This window comes from Centruroides vittatus, unplaced genomic scaffold (assembly GCF_030686945.1).
Source record: "Centruroides vittatus isolate TY-2023 unplaced genomic scaffold, ASM3068694v2 contig_4, whole genome shotgun sequence".
Classification (NCBI taxonomy): Eukaryota; Metazoa; Arthropoda; class Arachnida; order Scorpiones; family Buthidae; genus Centruroides; species Centruroides vittatus.
In genome coordinates, this window is record NW_027122214.1 from 3163229 (window position 1) to 3184213 (window position 20985).

A 20985-nucleotide genomic window follows, 5' to 3' on the forward strand; every position below is an offset into this window, starting at 1 on the left:
AAATGATGTACAAAGTTAAATTTTCCTAATCTTCCTCATAATTACAAAATTAACAATATTTTGGCTCGCTAACTTCTTTTATGAGTTACACATTAAGTGCTAATTTACTTCTTAATAAACCTTGTAATGAATTCTTAAATAAAATTTTATGAGAGAAATAAATATAAAACTATACAATTTATGAATAAATAATTTGTATAATTAAACTCTAAACAATTTATATTGCCTAATCTAAATAATTTATATGTTTGAATTTCAAGAGATTGAAATATAAAAACACAGACCAATTTCAAATTTCTTTGACAATTAATACTTTATAAAATTTTAATGAGATGAACCTCATTATTAGTATTGTGTTTCTCATATATATCAGTACGACAATATTCACGCCAAAAACCGTATAAACATTGTGAAAAGTTCACTGAGTTCAGCATTATATCCAGGATATAACGCTGAACTCAGTGAACTTTTCACAAACGTTTTGTGTTTCTCATTTCTTTTATGCTAATTCTTTTGTATAAAACTTTGTCAATTGAAAAAATTTCATTATACCACTATTTAATTGCAGAGAATATCCATAGTCATTTGCAAAATTTTTCTTTATATTAGAAACGAATGCAAATTTCATAGTAAAAAAAGTTAGAGTAAAAATGTAATCCTGTACAGTAACGAACACTAGAAATTTTCACACCTAAGTATCCAAGATAATTTGATTAATTCATGCCTTCACAACATTTCCTATCCAAAAAGCATGCCACTTTTCCAACTTTTCAAAAATTGTGTTTGTTTAAATTATAAGAGAAAAATGTAAACTAAGATGAACCATTAGCAATAAGAATATTAAAACCAATTATTATAGCATATAAAATTAATAAAATGTTGACTTAGTGTGCAAGCATAGTTTATACAGACGTTACATTCAGAAGGGCACATATAAATTAGAACTGTACAATGCAATATTAAAATTTAAAAGATTTGCCCTTAGTATGCAATAACTAACTTAAACAATTTTTTCAATTTATGTCAAGTATAAGAACTAATTTATTGACATAACCAAAGTAAACTCAAGTAAAACATGTAACAAAAACTTAAATGTATTATGTGAGGAAAATTTCTTTAAAAATCAACTGAAAGTTACTTTGTAATAGAAATATAAATGATACAAAAATGCCATTCAATTATTTTTTTCACTGCTAGTTAGTGATGAACTGCACATTGCTTTTAATTTTAACATTTGTAATGAAACTTATTGTTTTAAAATCACTTAAAATCAAACATAAATTGTGATCACATTTTGCATTATTTTAATGTTCCCAACAATTAATACAGACAACTGCAGATTTAAAAAAATTTAAATTACATGGCTAACTTTTACATTTTTATCTTAAAATATTCTTAAAAATTTTAAAATTAATATTTATTGTTTATGTGAAGAATTATAAAATGTAAAATAGAAGTAAGTGTCTCTGAACACAAATGTGATGATACAGAATTGAGGGAAAGTTGGAGAGCGATGGCATTAATCATTTTTAATTGTCTTTTAATTCAGTCATAGAAATCTGTCAACGTTACATACTGTTTATGACAAAGTAACAAGCATTGACATCCATTGGCTGTAACGAATAAGAAATTAGAAGTTTTCCTCTTCATGGTTTTAGAACTTGTGGAGTGGTTATAAGCAAGGAAGTAGGAAGATGAAATATTAAAGTTAAGAAATTTCATAATTTTAAAAAAAATCAATTCATAATGTGAAGAATCATAACTGCTTTAAATACATAATATATTCTACAGTCCATAATTACTGAATACATTTAAAATATTTCACATTAAACTTAAAACATATAACAGAGATGGGTTGATAATAATAATAATGATAATAAGCATAGAGCCTAAATGGTTAGGAGTTGAAAGTTGAAATTTGGTACATGGTTAGGGTACACCTTGAGAGTGCACACTAAAAGGGATTTTTGGAAATTACCCCCTGTGGGGGAAAGGGAAAAGGTTAAGGATTTCTCCAAAGAACTCTGCTTCTACTATATTATTTTAGATGTGGTTTTTTTTGCATTTTTGTGAGAAATTAAACATATTTTTAGACCCATTTAAAAATTCTCTAATTATCCTAAAAAGAGGGGAACCTAACTCTTGCATCCAGTGAAAATGGTTAATATTGGCTATATAACTATAAAGGTTATCTTACGTAAGGGGTTATCAAACTTAATGATCAATCTAACACATTTAAAAATTCTTTATTCCTCTACTATACACAATTTAGAGAATTTTTAAAATGTGTTAGAGATTAGGCACTCCGTGTGATGAACTCTTACGTAAGTTAACCTTTGTAAATATAAATCAAATACTATAATATAATATACTAGAAGGGTTAGAAGTACAAAATAATCTAATAATCTTGATCTTTGCATCATTTTTGCCTGAGCAATGACAGGTTCATCTGCTAGTATATACTGTATATATTGAAATTAGAAATTAAAAAATAAATAAAGAATTGTGTATGTGTCTATTTTAATAAAATATTAAATTCATAAAATAATAAAAATTTATATGCTTCACCAAAAATCTTAATTAGAAATAGTTTTATCAATAATACATAAAACAGAATAATTAGTTTTAAAATAAGCACTTTCATGTATTTTATTTAAAGCTTTGCCAGATTAAAAGATCATTACAAACTAACACACAGTAATTCAAACAGAATTAAAATTTATAAACAAAATAAAGTAACCTAATATATCTTATTATTTGATTATGTCATTATAAATATATTGAAAAATCTCAGAAATAAAATTGTGCAATTGATGTTCATCACTGATAAGAAAAGTAATATACTTTAATACAAATACAGTAAGATCAGGATATGTTCCTAGACGATATAGTGCTAAATGAAACAGCATTAAATGAGATCATTTAACGGAGTAAATAGGGAAAGGGGAACACATGACTAAAAATAAACACATTTTACTTTAATTTTAAGTTATTTTTATATTAATTTGCATAATAATATATGTTAAATAACACAAACATATGCACGTAGAAATGTAAAGTTCATTTTTTGTGATGGTTCCTGCTCCTGTGAAGGTCCTGGCTCTGCTGAAATTCTTGTTTTTTTGCAATAAAGTCATGTAGTTTCATTTGTTGCATTTTTTCTTTCCTTAAGCAGATGTTGGTAGCAAGAGATTGCATCCAAAACACTTCGTCTCACTTTTGCACTCCTTTTGAAATCTGGATCATTTGCTACAATTTGATCAACGATTTCAGTTATTGTTACCAAACTTTTAATAAGGAAATCTGTAGAGAAATTCTTTGGTTTCTTCATTTTCAGAATCACTATTTTCCAGTTTTACATGAATTCCTTGTTCTGTAAGTTATAGAAGGTCATCATTGGTAAGGCTCTTGTCAGAAACATGCAGTAACTCCTCAATATCCTGCTTGTCTACATCTCTAGTCCTGCTGTATTGATATGTTTCAGTATCGTTAGGTTGACAACTTGGTCAACCTAACGATACTGAAACATATCATATCAATAGAACCTTTCTTTGAACTCCTGACTTTATAGATTCATTTTTCAGGTCATGTTGAGTATAAATGAAAGGCTTTTATAGGTCTTTTTTAAACCAAAATATGGTATAATGTCTCTTTTTTGTAATATTTTTGATATTTTGTAGCCTTTTCCACCAAATTTTGCAATTGTCAGGTTTTTTAAAATTTTGTCCAATGTTGCCATGTTACAATACTAGGAGTTGGCTTAACCCTTAGGGTCAGTTTAAAACAATACAGGTTTGGCACATGTTTTTGAAAGGGAGACCCTATAAGGACAAAATCTTCACTTTATCTTCAGTAAATGCTAATTTTTTTTTTAAATTTCGTGTAGCTTCAATTAGATATGCCGACCAATGATCAAGTGGATAAAACCACTGAACACTGGTAGTTGGACATAGGTTTGTGCCTTGTCAACAAACTTGTCATGTGGCTTAGATGTTAGTAACATCTAAACAGGGGCCAGCTCTCCATAAAAGACCCCCCAAAAGACATTCCCCTTCGGCAGATTGCCCATATTTTGCATTGCCATAATTGAATAAAACCAAACTAATACAGTGATACCTCGATTTTCATCAATAACGCGTCCAAAAACAATTGGCAAAATCCAAAACCGACAAAAACTGGGGTAATTATTTCCATATTGATCAATGTAAATCCAATTAATTCGTTCTAGACACTCCAAAATACATATCAAAAACACATTTTATAGAGAATTAATATAGTGTTAAATACTAAAAGCAATAAGAAATTAATATAAAAGACTAATTAGCATAAAGATGAAAGCATTAAGATAAAAGCAATGGAAGTGTTTGGCTAGTCACACTAGGTAATGTCTTGTCTTGTAGAAGCTGGTTGGACATGAGCATCTAGCCTATATCACCCTATGGTAAAGTGTGACGAAACTGCCAAGTAATAGCAGTTGTATGCATTTATGATGGTTGTATCGCTGGAGATAATACCTTCCAGGAGGTCTGTTTAAGGGTAACTGGTCCCTATTCAGACGTTACAGGCGTAGAGAAAACCTGGAAAACTTCACATGGCCAGCCCGTCCTGACGAAGCGCAAACCCACGACTGAACTCCCAGTTCAGTCGTGTTCAGAGAATGGAACCATTGGCCAATGGTAAGCCATCACAGGGTAATGCTCACACAACAAGTAATAACACCACACTGAGTCGGAAAATGCCTGGGTCACCCTTTGTTTTCGAAAAATTAGCAGCAAGGTCACTTAAGCACACCGACAAAATCCAAGACAAATGTTTCATGAAAAAAAATCTATGAAAACCAAAGTCAATGAAAACCAAGGTATTACTGTAAATTGTACACTTTAAGACAGATAACCCAACTATGTGAGAAGTATAACTATACAATTTTTTTGAAAAGTGAATCTTAAATCTCAGATTGAAAGACTTCTGGCAGCAATTACGTGCCCCACAGTTTCCAAATTGCTGCAATTTGGAAACTGCGGAGATTCAACTATGCGATGTCTTCAAGATTATAGAAGATATCCAGGCAGAACTAAATCAAGCCAATAGTCCAGCAGCACAGATCATTTCTAGAAAGTTTAAGAAAGTTCTTTCAACAAACAAGGAGTTTAAAACAATGAAGAAAATTGAAGCCATTTTTAATGGCAAAGTAGCTATATTTGAAGAGGACAAACCTGAACTCTCAAGCAGTGACATCAGCATCTTCAAGTATGCACCCTAATGACGTGTTGTAGATTGTTCAGTAGATACAAAGTTCTACTGGCAGACAACTGTTGATCTTCAAGTTTGAAAATTTACACAGGCACTTGGTAATATAGTACAATCATGAAGTCTAACAATGTCATGTATAAAAGTTGATAATTAAAACAATGCAAAAAAATTAAAGGAAATCTGAATCAACCTCAGTTAATGCTTATCTTTTGAAATTTTTAGTATTTTTTAGGTCATATTTTCAGGATTTTAAGGCTTTAATACCTATTTATTTTGCTGTTTTTTTTTTTTTGGTCTTAAAAATCCAAGCTTTAGTAATAAATTTTTCAGAGTTGATTTGGAATAAAATTACAGAAATAATGAGCAAATGAAATCAATATATTATGATTATTATGATCTTTCAAATTTATAATTATTATAAATAGTCAAATCTTAAAATTTTGATTATATTCTTCAATGAATTATAAATTTAGTTCTGAATGCATTCTTATGTAAACAAAAAAAAAAAAAAACCAACAATATTTTGAGTTAGATATGAAACAAAATAAAGTACTTCAAACATGTTTATCAATATTTAATTCCTGAATCCTTTAAACAAGTTTGATAAGATTAAGGAATAAAAAAAATAATATGTTTATATAATGAATTTATATTTTATACAGATAAAGATATTTATTTTATTCACAAAGATTAATTTTTGGTTGCAGTCATATACAATACTTTAAAAGTGAGAAGTACAGGCATAGTTCTCTTTCAAACCAATAGTCAACTAACTTTATTTCTCTTCATTCCTATCTAAGAGGGGACTCACAATTGTTATCATTAAGTAATTATAGCCATATGGACATTACAAAAATCACTGGAACACCACAGGTAATCTATACTAATATTATAAAGAGGAAATGTTTGTAAGTTTGGATGTAACAGGTAATCTCCGAAACTACTCATCCGATTTCAAAAATTCTTTCACCAATATTTAGAATGGGCCTTCAGGGTGGACATAGGCTGTATATTATTCCGTTAAACATTTGTATAAATTAAAAGATATCACCTAGGATTAAGGCTTTTATGTCCAACATATGGCGCTAACCTAACCTAAGTTTGCTTTTCTGTGAGGATGAACTAAAGCAGATCATCTATCTATCTATATAAATAAAAATGTGATGTTCGTTTGTTCCTACCGATTCCTTTGAAATTTTGACACAATGTTGCATTTGAATACGCATGTGTTTTTATATAATATACATGTCAGAATTCCCCCCACTGGGAGGAAATGGACAGGATTAAGGCTTACCTGAAGAACTGGGCTTCTATTTATACTATTTTAGATGCAGTTTTTTGCATTTTTGATTGCATTTTAATAGGGTACGCCACGAAATATACACTAAAAATGGATTTTTCGATATTCCCACGCGGGGAGAGGGACAGGATTAAGGCTTACTGTGAAGAACTCAGCTTCTATTTATACTATTTTAGATGCAGTTTTTTGTGTTTTTGATTGTGTTTTAATAGGGTATGTCAACAGAATGTATACTAAGAAGAGATTTTTTTTAAATTCCCCCCATGGGGAAGTGTTATACATTTATAATAGATACATTTTGAGCCACAACAACGCGTGGCCGGGTCTGCTAGTATAAAACAAATATAATACATGTCATATCCCCTAACAATAAAACAAGATCATTGAGCCTAAGGGTGGTTGAGGAGATTACAGGATTGAAATTTATCTGCTGTAATCTTGAAATGATCTGGATGAAAGTATGGGATAATTTTATCTACATCCATACAATTGACTTGTCTTAAAACAAACACCAATAAAGAAAATTCTCATGTTAAAGCAAATTTTGCCTTTGCCCCGGCAAACTTAGTCACAACATTAATTTTTACATGATTAAGCAAACAAAAATTTTACTGGAATTTGTTAAACCAAACTGTAGTCACTTTCACAAACTCCAAAAAATAACCCTATTTCTAATAATGGCTTTTTATACTTTTGACATGAACAATAAAAAGTGGTACTGAAATAAATGTTCCATTTTGAATAGACTAGATTTTCTTCTCCTAGTAAGCAAAACAAGTTCAATCTCCAATTGCATGCAAAGAGTTTATTAGTGTCACTCCTTTTTAGCAAAATGCTGTAAACAATTCACATACCATTTATCACCCACAAATAAAAAATAAGCAAACCTCCCATTGTTGAGCAAATCAAAAATCTGGTTTTAGCAGATCCATCCAGAAAATAGGAATTAAAGTTTAAGATGCCCACCTCTTTAAATTGATGCAGTCCCTCACAAACATGTGCTAGTTTGCATATCCAATGCATACAGTGATTTGAAAATCGTTTAGAACGTTAATTTGTTTTTGTAAATAAATTTTATTTTATTTAACTGTATTTAGTAAGTTAATTCAAAATATTAAAATTTAGAGATTTTGATCACCTATTCAGCTTTAACTCCCTAAATTATATAACCTTTATCTTGAGCCTATAAATCATTAATACAAATTTTCAATAAAGCGAACTAACTACTGTTCCCCTAATGGTTCGTATTAATATGAGTTGTTGTATTAGTCATTTTATTCAGCAACTGAACTGGTCTGTGAGGGGAAATAATTTTTAAGATTTCAAAACAATTATGATATTTTGGAGCAAGCTTGCCTTGGTGCAGATGATAAAAACTCACTAAAAGTATTTTATCTCCTATCTTAAAATTAAGAGATTGGTGGTGCTTCTCTACAACTATTTTTCTTGCATTCTCCAAAATAGGATAGTTTGGATGTTTCATGTTCTGGAACTTCACCATACAACAGAATGATTGGGAGAAATCCAGTAATAGTGTTTGGGGTTTGATTATTTTCTCTCACTACATCTCTTAAAATGTAAGTCCATGACCTGTTAGGATTCTCTGCAAATTTAGTCCTTAATGTGGAAGAAAAAAATGGCATTTGACTCTATATCAGCCCATTATATTAATATCTTTGGGTCATAGTACAATGTTGTTTTAAGCTGTTTTAGTCTAGATATCGGGGATACTATAGATTACCCCCTATGGAATTTCGGGACTTTGAGTATATATCTGAACTGAGGGGACCGAGACGAGTTCAAATATACCCTACTTTTGGACCGGAGACGAAAAATAAAAAAGTTATCATACTTTTTTCGGCGATTGCGCAATGATAGGGAGTCGTGTCGCTCTCCGCTAAGTCGGCCTCGCTATCGCGATCGGGAGTCCCGTCGCTTGCCGTTAAAATTGCCTTTAGTAGATGTTCCCCCCTTTTTTACTTTGTTCAAGAACTACTGTGAATCGATCACTAGTTTAGCACATGGCGGCGTGTGGTGGCGCCCATACGAGAGATCAGTCGGGCCGCCATGTTCGCTGCCATAAGTAACATTAACCGAAATGGCGATCGCGCGATGATCGAAAGTTGTGTCGCTTTCTCTGCTCTCGTATCACGTGTTTAACCCTCCGGGAGATGACCGTAGTCCGACGTCATGGTTTGCAGACTTTACCGCAAGATGGCAGTACTAGCAACTATGGTGCCGTCTTCATGAGAGCATTAAAAAAGTATGGTAAGTGAAAAAGTATGATAACTTTTTTATTTTTCGTCTCCGGTCCAAAAATAGAGTACCGTTGAACTCGTCTTGGTCCCCTGAGTTCCAATATATAATCAAAGTCCTGAAATTCCATAGGGGATAATCTATAGTACACCCTAGATATCTTTGAAATATCAATGAAGTGATAGATGGGGCTCTGTCATGATGAGATATTTACATGCCTGTAATACTTTTCCTAAGCAGTCTATATATGTGTTAATCGATATTGAATTGATGAAAAACACTGAGGTGATCTATGACATGCAGACATTGGATACAGAGTGTAGAATGCAGCATACCTCTGCATTCTACACCCTGTATCCAATGATATCATGTCAAAGTCAAACAACATGAGCTTTAACTTGTAGGTGGTCTCCTAATAAGCCAAATTTTTTTAAGGTTATAAAATTTAATTTTTTGACAGAAATCACAATGTTTAATGAATCCAAAATGTCCCTGTTTGGCCAGTAACAGAATGGACTGATCAACTTCAGTATTTCAGCAACTCCAAGATGACCATATTTTTCATTATCTGCCAGAATCATATAATGAAGAATAAGTAGTATGATGTTTTTTAAATGCTTCTTCTTCATACAGATTATATTATTTTCATTTTTAAAGAATCTAGAAAAATTAAGGTAGGAGGGAAACAATTTCCTCAGTAGTGACTAAGTGGCTTTATAGCATTTGTTGACAGATAGTCAACTTCAATGTTTTTACTCTTTTCATGCTTTATTTAATATTGATACATGCTGAGTTTTAATGACAATCTAAATAACTAACCATATTGATTTTTAATTCTTTTCAACCACTTCAATGCCTGATAATCTGTATGAATGATAAAAGGAATATTGTGAAGATATATACTTAAAAGGCTTGACTATAAGAACAGATTTTAATTCTTGGAAAGCCTGTTGACAGTTTGATGTTCAGATCCATTCCTGATTTTTTCTCGAAAGTCATTCAAAGGAGATCTTATGTTTGCATAATTTGGGATGAATAACTGATAGTGATTTATAGATCCAAGGAAACTTTGAACTGTTTAACATTTATTGGACCTGACAAATTCTATAGTCTATATGTTGGTTATCAATGGGATAACTATCTCATTTGATAATGAATCCCAAATACTTAATTTCAGAAGTCATGAACTAACATGTTTTAAACTTTAGATAATGGCTTGCTTTCAAACCTAAGCTAAAAATTTATTTAAGATGCTCTAAATGTTCTTGAATATCTTGACTAAAAATCAGTAAATCATCAAATAATTATTAAAGAAAGAGAATCTGTAGTTATTTAACTTTTTTAAGAGTGTTTTTGTAAATCCAAGGTGGTGTTTTTAATCCAAATGGTAAGCAATTCCATTGAAAATGGCCAGTAGTAGTTTTTCTTTAGGAGTATCTGCAGTGTCAGATGAAGAAAAGGAAAAAGAAAATACAGCTTTTCTTTTTTTGGCAATTTTTGCACTTTTTGATCACTTATATTTCAGTAACCCCTTTATCGAAAAGTCTGAAATTTTGTACACTACATAAGAAAACAATTATCTTTTGAATGAAATATTCAGAATTACTTTAGGCATTTGGGAGATCTTAAGTAGGAATATTGACTCAGAAATTGGAAGAATTTGATTCTATAATGTTTGGTGCCAATCAAAATAACTGTGAGTGATTTCAATTCATTTTCTCAAGAAATAAATATTTGTGAAGCCACAGATTAAAATACTCTATTTTGCATAAAACCAACACCAACACAATAATAAAAGAACCTCTCAACTTCTGAAATTTTTGTCAAAACAAATAATCCATTTATGGGGTCACAATACATAGTTTAAGAAGCATTGCCTTAGAATGATTATTTTGAAAGAAAAAAATCAGTCTCGATTTGTTTTGAATAATTCTTGTACTTATATTTACTGCCTCCATTATACTTACTGGACAGCAGTATATAAGAAATGAATTATACTAATTCTTCTTATATAATTTATTGTATACTTTTCTGTAAATTTTCTTTAAAAATAGATAATGTTACTTGTGTTTCCTCATTAGATTTAATTTAACCATATTCAATCTCAGATAATGAAAGTAAATTTAAAGTCTAGCACAAAAACATCTCTATTATTTCCTAAAGAAGATTCATAAGAATTTGACCTTCTATTAAGAAGATGATAGTTTTATTCATTTACAGATTTGAAGATTTGAATTGAGATGGTCAACTGTTTTTAGTTTTGGATCAAATTATATTTCTGAGCTTATAACAGGTCATTAAAATAATTTTTATGACTATGTGTAAAATAAGATATTTTGAAATCTTAAATAACTAAGAATTCTTAATTATTGTTGTTAATACTATCTAGATACATTTATACAATTAATACAAATGTTGTCTTGCTATTATTCACATTATTGTATTCCATCCACATGGGCATCTGCAGAGGGGGCAAGGAGGCACTTGCCTACTGAGATCAATTAAAAATTTCACAAATTATAACCATGAAAGTGATTGAGATACATACCTTATACCATCAACCATGGAATGCTTTGATGTAATACCATATTCTATAATCTACTTGTGGGAAAAACCCAAAGAAATTAAAAAATTGAATAATTAAATAAAAATCTATTGATAAGAAAAATTAAATATTTGTCTCCAAGCTTTGCCCCCCCTGGAAAATTTTCTGCCAATGTTCACGTTCATCCTTAACATAACTGTTGAAATATGCCGTAATCAACCTGATTACTGATACACATTATTTACAATACTTTCAACAAAGTAAAATATCAATGAATCCAGCATAAAAACTTATTGTATAAAGTGTTTTTCTGACAAGAGTTTAACATTTAATTAAAACTCTTTAGAAGTGCTGGGTCTGGGAATATAAGTATCCCTTGCTTAATGCAGTTTTTCTCGACACAGGATTTGATTAACGCATCAAATTACTTGCAGTAATCCCTTTATATACATGACAGAAGTTTTAATTAACATGACTTTAACAGCTGTCTTTACTTAACATAGATACCAAATTTTGATTAACATGATTTTAATATATGCAGGAGGATCAAGGGATTAATTAACTGCACTAATCAAGGGATACATGTATATCCAATTTACAATATTGCATTAAGCACAAAATAGAGGAGTGTGCATTTCTCTGCTGGGAAATCTGGAATCCCAGCTGTTTTTTAGCCCAGGAAATTCCACAAATTTCTTAAAATTCACTTTTTTCTTATTTTGTGTTAAAGGTGAGTAAATTTTGCAAATAGAAAGTATAATTAACACATAAACCATCAGAATATTTATTAATTTTAAGCTTGCTTATTAGTTTTTTAAATTTTTGCTTAGTATGGCATGTCACAGATTGTCAATAATCAATATGTAGCCTATTTGTGACAGGACTCTGAAAATTCTTTATTTGTCAGAATCTGTATTATCTGGAGTAATTGCACTTATGCTGTCTTAATTTTTAACCATGCCCAGTAGCTTCAATAAATGCATTATGCCAGATTGTGCAAATTGGGCAAGGATACAAACAAGTATGAAGTATGCAAGTATGAAGTTTTTCTTCATAAACCTGATTATTAAAGCCAAACAAACTGCCAAATTATTGGGCTAATTATAATGATTATTATAATATAATTTATTTATTATAATATTATTAGACAAATTAATTCATATCTAATCATTTAATTAGTCTTCTTATAGCCCGATAATTCAGCACTTGTCTTTAATTGTACTGTACATGTCATATTTCCTTTATATTGAAAATTTGTGAGTTGTAACTCAAAGTTTTTCCTGTAATTAATTGCCTATTATCCATATATATACTAAGTTTTAATTTATAATTTATTTTGTTCATAACCAATCCCATCAATCAAAAATGCCAGAATCATTTGTTTGGAAATATTTATAAAGGATTTGAAACAAAAATTTGCAATCTGTAAAAATGTAAAAGATGTAAGAAAGTAAACAGATAAAGTGTAAAGGTTGGTCAACAAGCAGTCTTATCATACACCTGCATACAAGCATAATATTGACAAATTATCTGTCACTAGTACTAAGCACACAACTGAGGAAACTAACAGCAAGCACTAGCCTCTCAACAAACTACAACATCACTTTTTATTAAGAAAGAGAATTGTGAAGAAATAGTAACAAAACTTTCAACTTAGATGGCACCTCTATCAACTCTATTACCAAAAATGAGTTCATCAGAAAATCATTGATAGACAGAAGATACACTTTACCAAAAAATCCATCACTTGTAATGGACCTTATCCTTTCACATTACAAACAAATAAAAAAAATGACTATGTTCCGAAATTGTAGGATTACAATATTGTAATCCTACAAATAAATAAATGTAGGATTAAGGTTTAGTTTATCCTTGGATGAATACACTTCACTAAACAATCGCCAATATTTAAATATAAACATACACAAAAACTGATGAACCAATTTGGAACTTAGGAATGGGGAAGATTCCTAAATTCTTAGAATTTCTGCAGAAACTGCTGTCCAAGTAATCAAAGAAAAGGTAAATGAATTTCACATTTCTTTAGAAAAACACATGGTGGCTTGTGTTACTGATGGTGCAGCTGTAATGACGAAATTTGAAGGCTAATTGAATGTAACCATCAATTATGTTATGCACACAGAATTCCCTTAGCAGTATGTGATGTTTTGTACCAAAAGCTAACCACTTCACTAGCAGTTCAGTCCGTCCCTCTTTCTGAAGACATTCAAACTGAAGATAAAGAGTGCAATGACAACATAGAGGAAGATGAAGACTTTAATTATAGTATTGACCTTGAAAGTGTTTTGTGTGAGTGTTTTGCTTAATTAATGTCTTTTTGATATAGAAATTTCATTTGAATTGCATGACACTAAGTAACAAAACTGTCTCCTCTCAAATCATCAACAAGGTTAAAAAAAATAGCAAAAATTTTTTGCAAATCACCTTTAAAGAACAACTTAAAAGAATACATTCAATAGAAACATGGAAAAATTTTGCACTTATTTCTGGATTCAAAAACCCAATGGCCTTTTAGCCATGCTAGAGCAATTTATTAAAATAAGGTTATCCATATCAAAAGCAATCATTGACTGTAATAAAGATACAGACAACTTTGACCTTGACAAACAAGTTGCTGTAATTTGTGACATCGTGGCATCGCTGTATCCATTAAAATAGGCATGTCAAAGATACGGCCGCAAGAAAATTACTTGCAGCCCATGACATGAATCCAATAATGCTATTTGTTTATATTTTATTAACTTGATACCAAAGAAAATGTGATATTTTTGTACTTAAACAAATAACACTTAATAAAGAAAATTGTTGAACTCAATAATTATAACTTTTATTATTATTATTGTTGTTTTTATTTATTCATATTATTTAGAGTTATTTATTTTATTTGATTTATTTTTTGTTTACATTATGTTTTCTCTATTTATCTTTTGAATTTTAAATTAAAGTTTGTCTTTGAAAGATCATTTATTACATAATTTGCACTATTTTGCATATAAAATGAGTGTTTTCGAAATATTAGTAAATTACAGTTTATACTTGTACTTTGAGTTTTGCAATCCTTATTTTCGGATCAGTTTACAGACCTGCTTCAGGCCTGTAAATTGGCTGAAAATGTTTGTTCTGTGATTAAATTTATTGGTGAAAAAGTACAAATGGTGGTTTTTTTTTTTTTAATTTATTGTCAAATCTTGGGTTATTAAAAAAGTTTTTTTGAGTCGGCTATTTTTGAGCTACTTTTTAGAAAATTTTTGGCTACAAAAGCTAAAAACATCTGGCCTTCTATCATACTCCAGACAAAAAATTGGCACTTAAGTAGTTTGAGTTTGACACCCCTGCATTAAAAGCTGGGCAACAGAAGATTGATTTTACTTTCATTGGAAGATATTTTTTCTTTTATTGTAAATGAGTTAAATCAACTAAACATACCTTTTTCGAAAAGACAAAAGGAGTCATTTATTTGACGCATAATAGAGATGAGAAACTGACTGGCCTTATACAATATCTCAATAGTAGAAAGAATTATGAAAAAGTTACAAATTTCACAAGTGACAGAAGTTTGCCAGCCTTACCAACCAAGTCTATGTTAATTTTATCAGCAAAACATGTTAGATTGTCTTTTTGGAGTACCTGCTAATTCTATCTCCAGTGATACAGATGAAGTACCAAATGTTGCAAGCTCATCTGTAATGACTTTAGCTGAAAAGCTTGGTGCCACTATTAAAGCAGCTGAGGTAGAGAAATCAAGAATACTAAACAGCAAAAGAATACTGCAACACATCTCAAAAAAGAAAGAAATCTTCGAGACTACAGGTGAAAAAACACATAACATCTGTCTTCTCTTAAAATACATTAAAGATGATTCCACTCATATCAATTGAATTGGAAAAGGCATTCTCAGTAGCAGGACTTTTCATTACTAAAAGAAAAACCAGATGGAGTGATCAGAATATTGACCATCTTTGCTTTTTAAAATCTTACTATAAAAATTTACAATAATATTTTGTATTATGTTTTATTTAAAAAACAAAAATTACCTTCTAAGTTAGAAGTTTGATCTAACTTAGAAGGTATCTTAACAACATAAATCCTCTATAAAAAATAAAGTTTGAAAACCACTTATTTATGTAGCTGATGATAAATATGTTTATTGCACTTAATTACATTGATTACACACAAATGTAAGAACAAAGAAATGATCTGAATACAATGATTTAGAACACTTCACAAAAGACTCCAACTCTCACTCTCTTCCCAACACATGATCAGAATGTTACAGTTGAGTGCCAAAGGTCACAGTAGGGACAGTGGCATCCTGACCCAGTAAAGTAAAATGACAACCATTTGTACAATTTCCACTGTCAAAGAACAAACAGCAAACCACCTACACAAATCTTAATTCACAAATTCTAACATTGTGACATATATATGAAAATAGTCGAACACCTCTGAATAAAAGTGAGCAGTCAACCAAAAGATTGTAAAGAAATTTTAAGTAAAAACAAGTTCTAGTTAATTTCTTTGTAGAAAATATAAATAAACAAAAAATACATGAATAATTATTTGAATATAATTATTATTTTCATTTACAATTTCTATCTGATAATCCAAAATTTTCAAAATTAGATAAATGATTGATAACTCATCCATGTGGCCAGCACACTGAGCACAAACTGGTGGATTTTGACTGATATAAAGCATTTATTAGTAATGAAAGTAAAGTGTTTGTCAACTGAATACATCCAGATAACTTTTCAATTGTCATTTATTTTGAATTGTGTAAACTGAAACAAAGAGAAAGTTATTGAAACATTAAACAGTTTGCTACATTCTGAAAAACAAGTGGTATTAATATTAATAATAGTTATATGAAAATATTTATACTTTCTGATGCCTGAGAACTTAGTATTTCTATTCATTTTATGTCAGAATTTAAAATGAGTTCTAAACAAAAACACTTAAAGTCGTTTTCAAAACAGAAAACAGGAGGAAAAAAATTTAAAAACTACCAAAACTAGACAGATTTTTAAAATCGACAATGGCTAAAAAATTTTTTTGACAAAAAATCTGAGCCAGATGAATGTAAACAAAACAGTATAGAAGAAATTAGAAAAAGTGAGTACAATTATAACCCATCATTTAGAAAAAGAAAACAGCAAAAATCATACAACATTAAGTTCATTTATATCATCTGATCACAAATTTTAACTAATCAATATTACAGATAAAAATACATGAAAGCAAATTTTAAATATAGAATCATGCAGGCCAAAAGGTCCTTTTCCTGTAAACTCTGATACCAAAAGTTCTTTCTCCATTAAATATCATTCATGTAAGACAAAACAGGACAGGAAATATAAAGAAAAGTTTTTAATCTTTAAAAATATTTCTGTAAAATAGGATATAAAGATTCATGGAAAAAAAAAGTATATTTTGTTAACAGATTTGTTGACACCACAACGGAAGCAATTATTCGATGTATATAGTTGCCAAGTAACAAGGCCATAAGTATATGTATTTTTTTTAACCCGTTTAATATTTTCTTAAGATAAACCGAACACAGCTGATCTTAAACAAAAACTACAAACAAAATTATATTTATTAATGTAAATAAACAGGGCCCAGGACAGGTCTTTAACAAATTCGGACAACCTATCGTACAAATACGATAGGTTGTCCGAATTTGTTAAAGACCATCTCGAGAGTTTCTCCCGGATCTGCAACAAGTGAAAGAGGGCTCTCCAAATCATTTTGTGGGAGTGTCCTGCAATTTTCAAGATAACGGATTGAAGTACACACTAAGCAAAAACATTTCCTTTTTAAATACCTTGCCAGTTAATGTTACCTTAGGTAGTCAAGATGGCGGCTCGTCTCTAATTCCAGCAAGGAAACAGTGGGATGCATGTTCTAACCTAACCTAACCTATTCTAATAATTTGGTTGCTAATAATTATGGTAATTTATTGGAATAGGTTAGGTTAGGTTAGGTTAGAACGTGCGTCCCACTGTTTCCTTGCCGGAATTAGAGACGAGCCGCCATCTTGGCTACCTAAGGTTACAATAACCAATGACAATAATAGAGCAATCATATAACACTGATGTGAAATAGAAAACAAATTTAATCTGCCAAAACGTATCGATTATAAAGACGATTCAGAAAACTTCATCCGAAATTTTGAACGTGACAAGATAAACACGACTAGAAAGAAGTTGAAGTGTTTACATTCGAAAAAATTTAGTTTATTTTATTGTTGAACAAATTTAAGACGAAAGAGACTTTTTTTTAAAATATAAAATAGAAATTCGATTAGTCCAACATTTATTAATAGAATTTAATATAAATATGGTAACGAGCGAGAAATCAGACAGGTAAAGCAACACAAATCGCACGCCACGTGACTAGCTTCACCACGTGTTTTAAAATCGAATCACTCGCCGGCCAGAGACATATTTCGTGAATATGTCTATCGCATCGATAGTCGATCAGTTAGCGATTACGAAGTTTTCGTACTTATATAGTAACCGAGTGAGGTAAAAAGCGATTAATTCAAGATGGCAGAGATCGACAACCGTTCGCCTGGGACAAATGTTCTCGACGTTTTTAAAACAAAAAAATACATTGACTAAATTCAGTCAAATGAATATTCGAATCGACGGACAATAACGTACGCACTTTATCGACGAAAATAACGATTGAATTCTTACTTGGAATTAAATAACGAGGAAAAAATGCGGGAAACTGTCTTATAGCAATATAAGAAAGATAACGAGACAATTACGAATGGAAAACGCGTAAATTACGAAGTAAACAATATTTCACTCGAATCTTATTGGCAGATCTGGTTCGACCGCGCGCGCTTTTTGCAACGACGAAGACATCAACACTTACGTGGCAATTTGATGAGCCAACTCCGGATGAGAATTGCCGGCCAACAGAATTATATCCGAAGATCCTCTGTCCATTTTTTGTTTTAACTCGAACGCATCAAACAACGCGAATCTACCGAACGCATAATGACGACCGTTTCAACTACGCCCTCTGGCAGTCGATAACTATCCTGACGATAAACACGAGTGTCCACGCCTGCGCGCATATATCTGTAGATATTTTTTCAGTCAAAAAAAAAAAAAATGGAAATTTAAACTTTAAAAACAAATTAAATAATAAACTAAAGATGAAAGTAATTTTGGAAAGTGCACAAATTAATAATAATATTTCGATATATACGAATTTAATTTTTTTAACTCCTTTCGCTTTGTGGGTACTTAGAAGACCTGTTTTAGAAAGCCCATTATGAGTTTGGCCAGGCCCACAATGGAGCGACCGGATGGTGAGGGACGGGACCGGACATATTCGGACAGACCACCCCCGTTTTGGATTCGACCCCGGGTCTCCCAGAGCGGTAAGCCGCTACCTTGACCGCTCGGACATCCGACCGTCTATAAAAGAAGTTTAAAACACGTTTTCCTTATTAACTATAAAATTTATTTCTTATGGTTAATTTTAAAGCTTTCATAAGGCACATAGAGATGAGTAATATTTATGCGAAGTTTTCGAGTTAATCAAAAGCTTTAATAAAATAAATAAATAAAAAAGTAGAAATTCTTCTTCGAAATACAACCAGAGTCAATGCATTATCTGGTCTCTGAATGCCAATTTCCTCACCCTTAATGGCCCATCAGTGGCCAAGTTCCATTCCCTGAACACTGGGAGTTTGGTCGTGGGTTCGCGCCTCACCCGGATGTGCTGGCTACGTGTTTTCTGGGTTTTCTCTACATCTGTAACGCCTGAAAAGTGGCCAGTTACCCTTAAAACGTCTCCCTGAAGGCGTCTCCCTTTTTTCATTAGCCTACCCCACGCAATGTTTCCTCTAAACTGCGCGGCCGCGCACTGCTCAAATTGCTGCCACGCACGAAAATTTATGTGCCGCGCAGGCGAGCATGCACACTGATTTGAATTGTTGCTTACTCATTTCTCATTCTGTCTCCACATGATTATTGCTACGTATATTTCGATTAAATACATTAAATCATTGACAAAAGATAATACTTTGTATAGAAGTATGTTTTAAAATGAATTTTAATCTCTGCTTTATAATTAATTATTTTGATTTTTATAGGAAAAAAATAAGATTTTATATATATATGCTCAGAAACATTTTTTGCTCAGAATCTGCTCAAAAGATTTTTTTTTGCTCAGAAAAGTATATGTTCCGCTCATCTACAAAAAAAATTAGAGGGAACATTGACCCCACGTGGCATTTCCAACTTCCCAGCGAGCAACGCATGCGCAAATCTCGCACTGCTTGTTTGTAGAGAGTGTCGCCATTTTGAATTTTATTTTGACTCTGTTCTCGTCTCCTGAGTACTTACCTACAAGTCTGGTTTTTTTTATGCGTGCATGATTTGTACACCTAATACTCTGTGCCAAATTGCAACTTCTGACATGTACTACTAGTACTACTTCATACCTCTAAGCTGGTAACATAGCAAGCAGTACGATTTTATAAACAAGACATAGTCTTGTCAATAAAAAATTATTAAAAATACTGAATAAATAATAATAAAAAATTACTGCTTGTAGAGAAAATCGAGAGAAACTAGCTATGTCCTTTTCTTTGCTAACAATAAAAAATACTTTTTTCAAACGACACGTGGGGATATTGTTGACAGATAATAATAATAACGGTAACATACTTCACCATCAAAAGTCCGTAGCATAATCACTAATTACGCGTAATAGTATATCCCCACTACCGTTAACCAACTGCGCAACATTTATTGTTCTGTTGCATTGTACAAACAGAAGCATAAGTTTTTATTTCTATTTTTGCATTTTGAAATGTATAATAAAGTTTGTGATTGTTGCAAGGAAAAATTTTTACTTAATAATTTTTTGATACTATTAATTTGTGATACATAATATATTATTATTTCTGCCATAATAACTAACTTTTTTTGTATCCCTAAACAACATATCGCGTACCCCGGGTTGAAAATCGCTGCCCTAGGCAGATCGACAAAGTGTTACGATGCCATAAATTAAAAAAACAAACAAACAAACTCACCCTTAAAAGCAGAAGTAATAAACAACCTTTCCAATAGATGTGCTGCAATCGTTTGGGCTCTTTATATCTTAATTAAAATAATCAACCTTGGAACCAAGACAAATGGTATGATTAATTAATACTTTGTAGCATGAGGAAATTATTTCTCATGTTTCAGTTTTTACAACATTTATTTAATGTGGAATGAATTTAGTTTCTCACAGTAGCTGTTGTTGAAGCAATTTCTGATAATGGAAAATATTACAATATGTGGGAGGCGGATGTTGACATGCAAGTAGAATTCCTTTTCTTGTCGATGCCACGAGGACATGTTTTGGTCTGTTTTTTTTAAAACTCTTTCCGCCCTGTGGGCACTAAGAGGGCCTCTTTTAGAAGGCCCATTATGGGTTCGGCCAGGCCCACAATGGGGCGACCGCGTGGTGAGGGACGGGGCCCTAATTATCCGAACGGACCCCGCCGAAAAATTCCTGGGGATTATTCGACCCGTTCGGATTCGATCCCGGGTTCCCCAGAGCGGTAGGCTGCCACCTTGACCGCTCGGCCATCCGG

At 31.4% G+C, this 20985-nt stretch overlaps 1 protein-coding gene across 2 annotated transcripts in view; it reads right to left on the bottom strand.

Moving 5' to 3' along the window:
- LOC136976280 (phosphoribosyl pyrophosphate synthase-associated protein 2) overlaps positions 1–18418 on the bottom strand; it is a 32795-nt gene extending 14377 nt beyond the window's left edge. For both annotated transcript variants that reach the window (XM_067271510.1, XM_067271511.1), the window contains exon 1: positions 18258–18418. In XM_067271510.1, the coding sequence (XP_067127611.1) occupies positions 18258–18331 (74 nt within the window). In that variant the 5' untranslated portion in view covers positions 18332–18418. The remainder of the gene's footprint in view (positions 1–18257) is intronic.
- Between the last annotated feature and the right edge of the window lie 2567 nt (positions 18419–20985).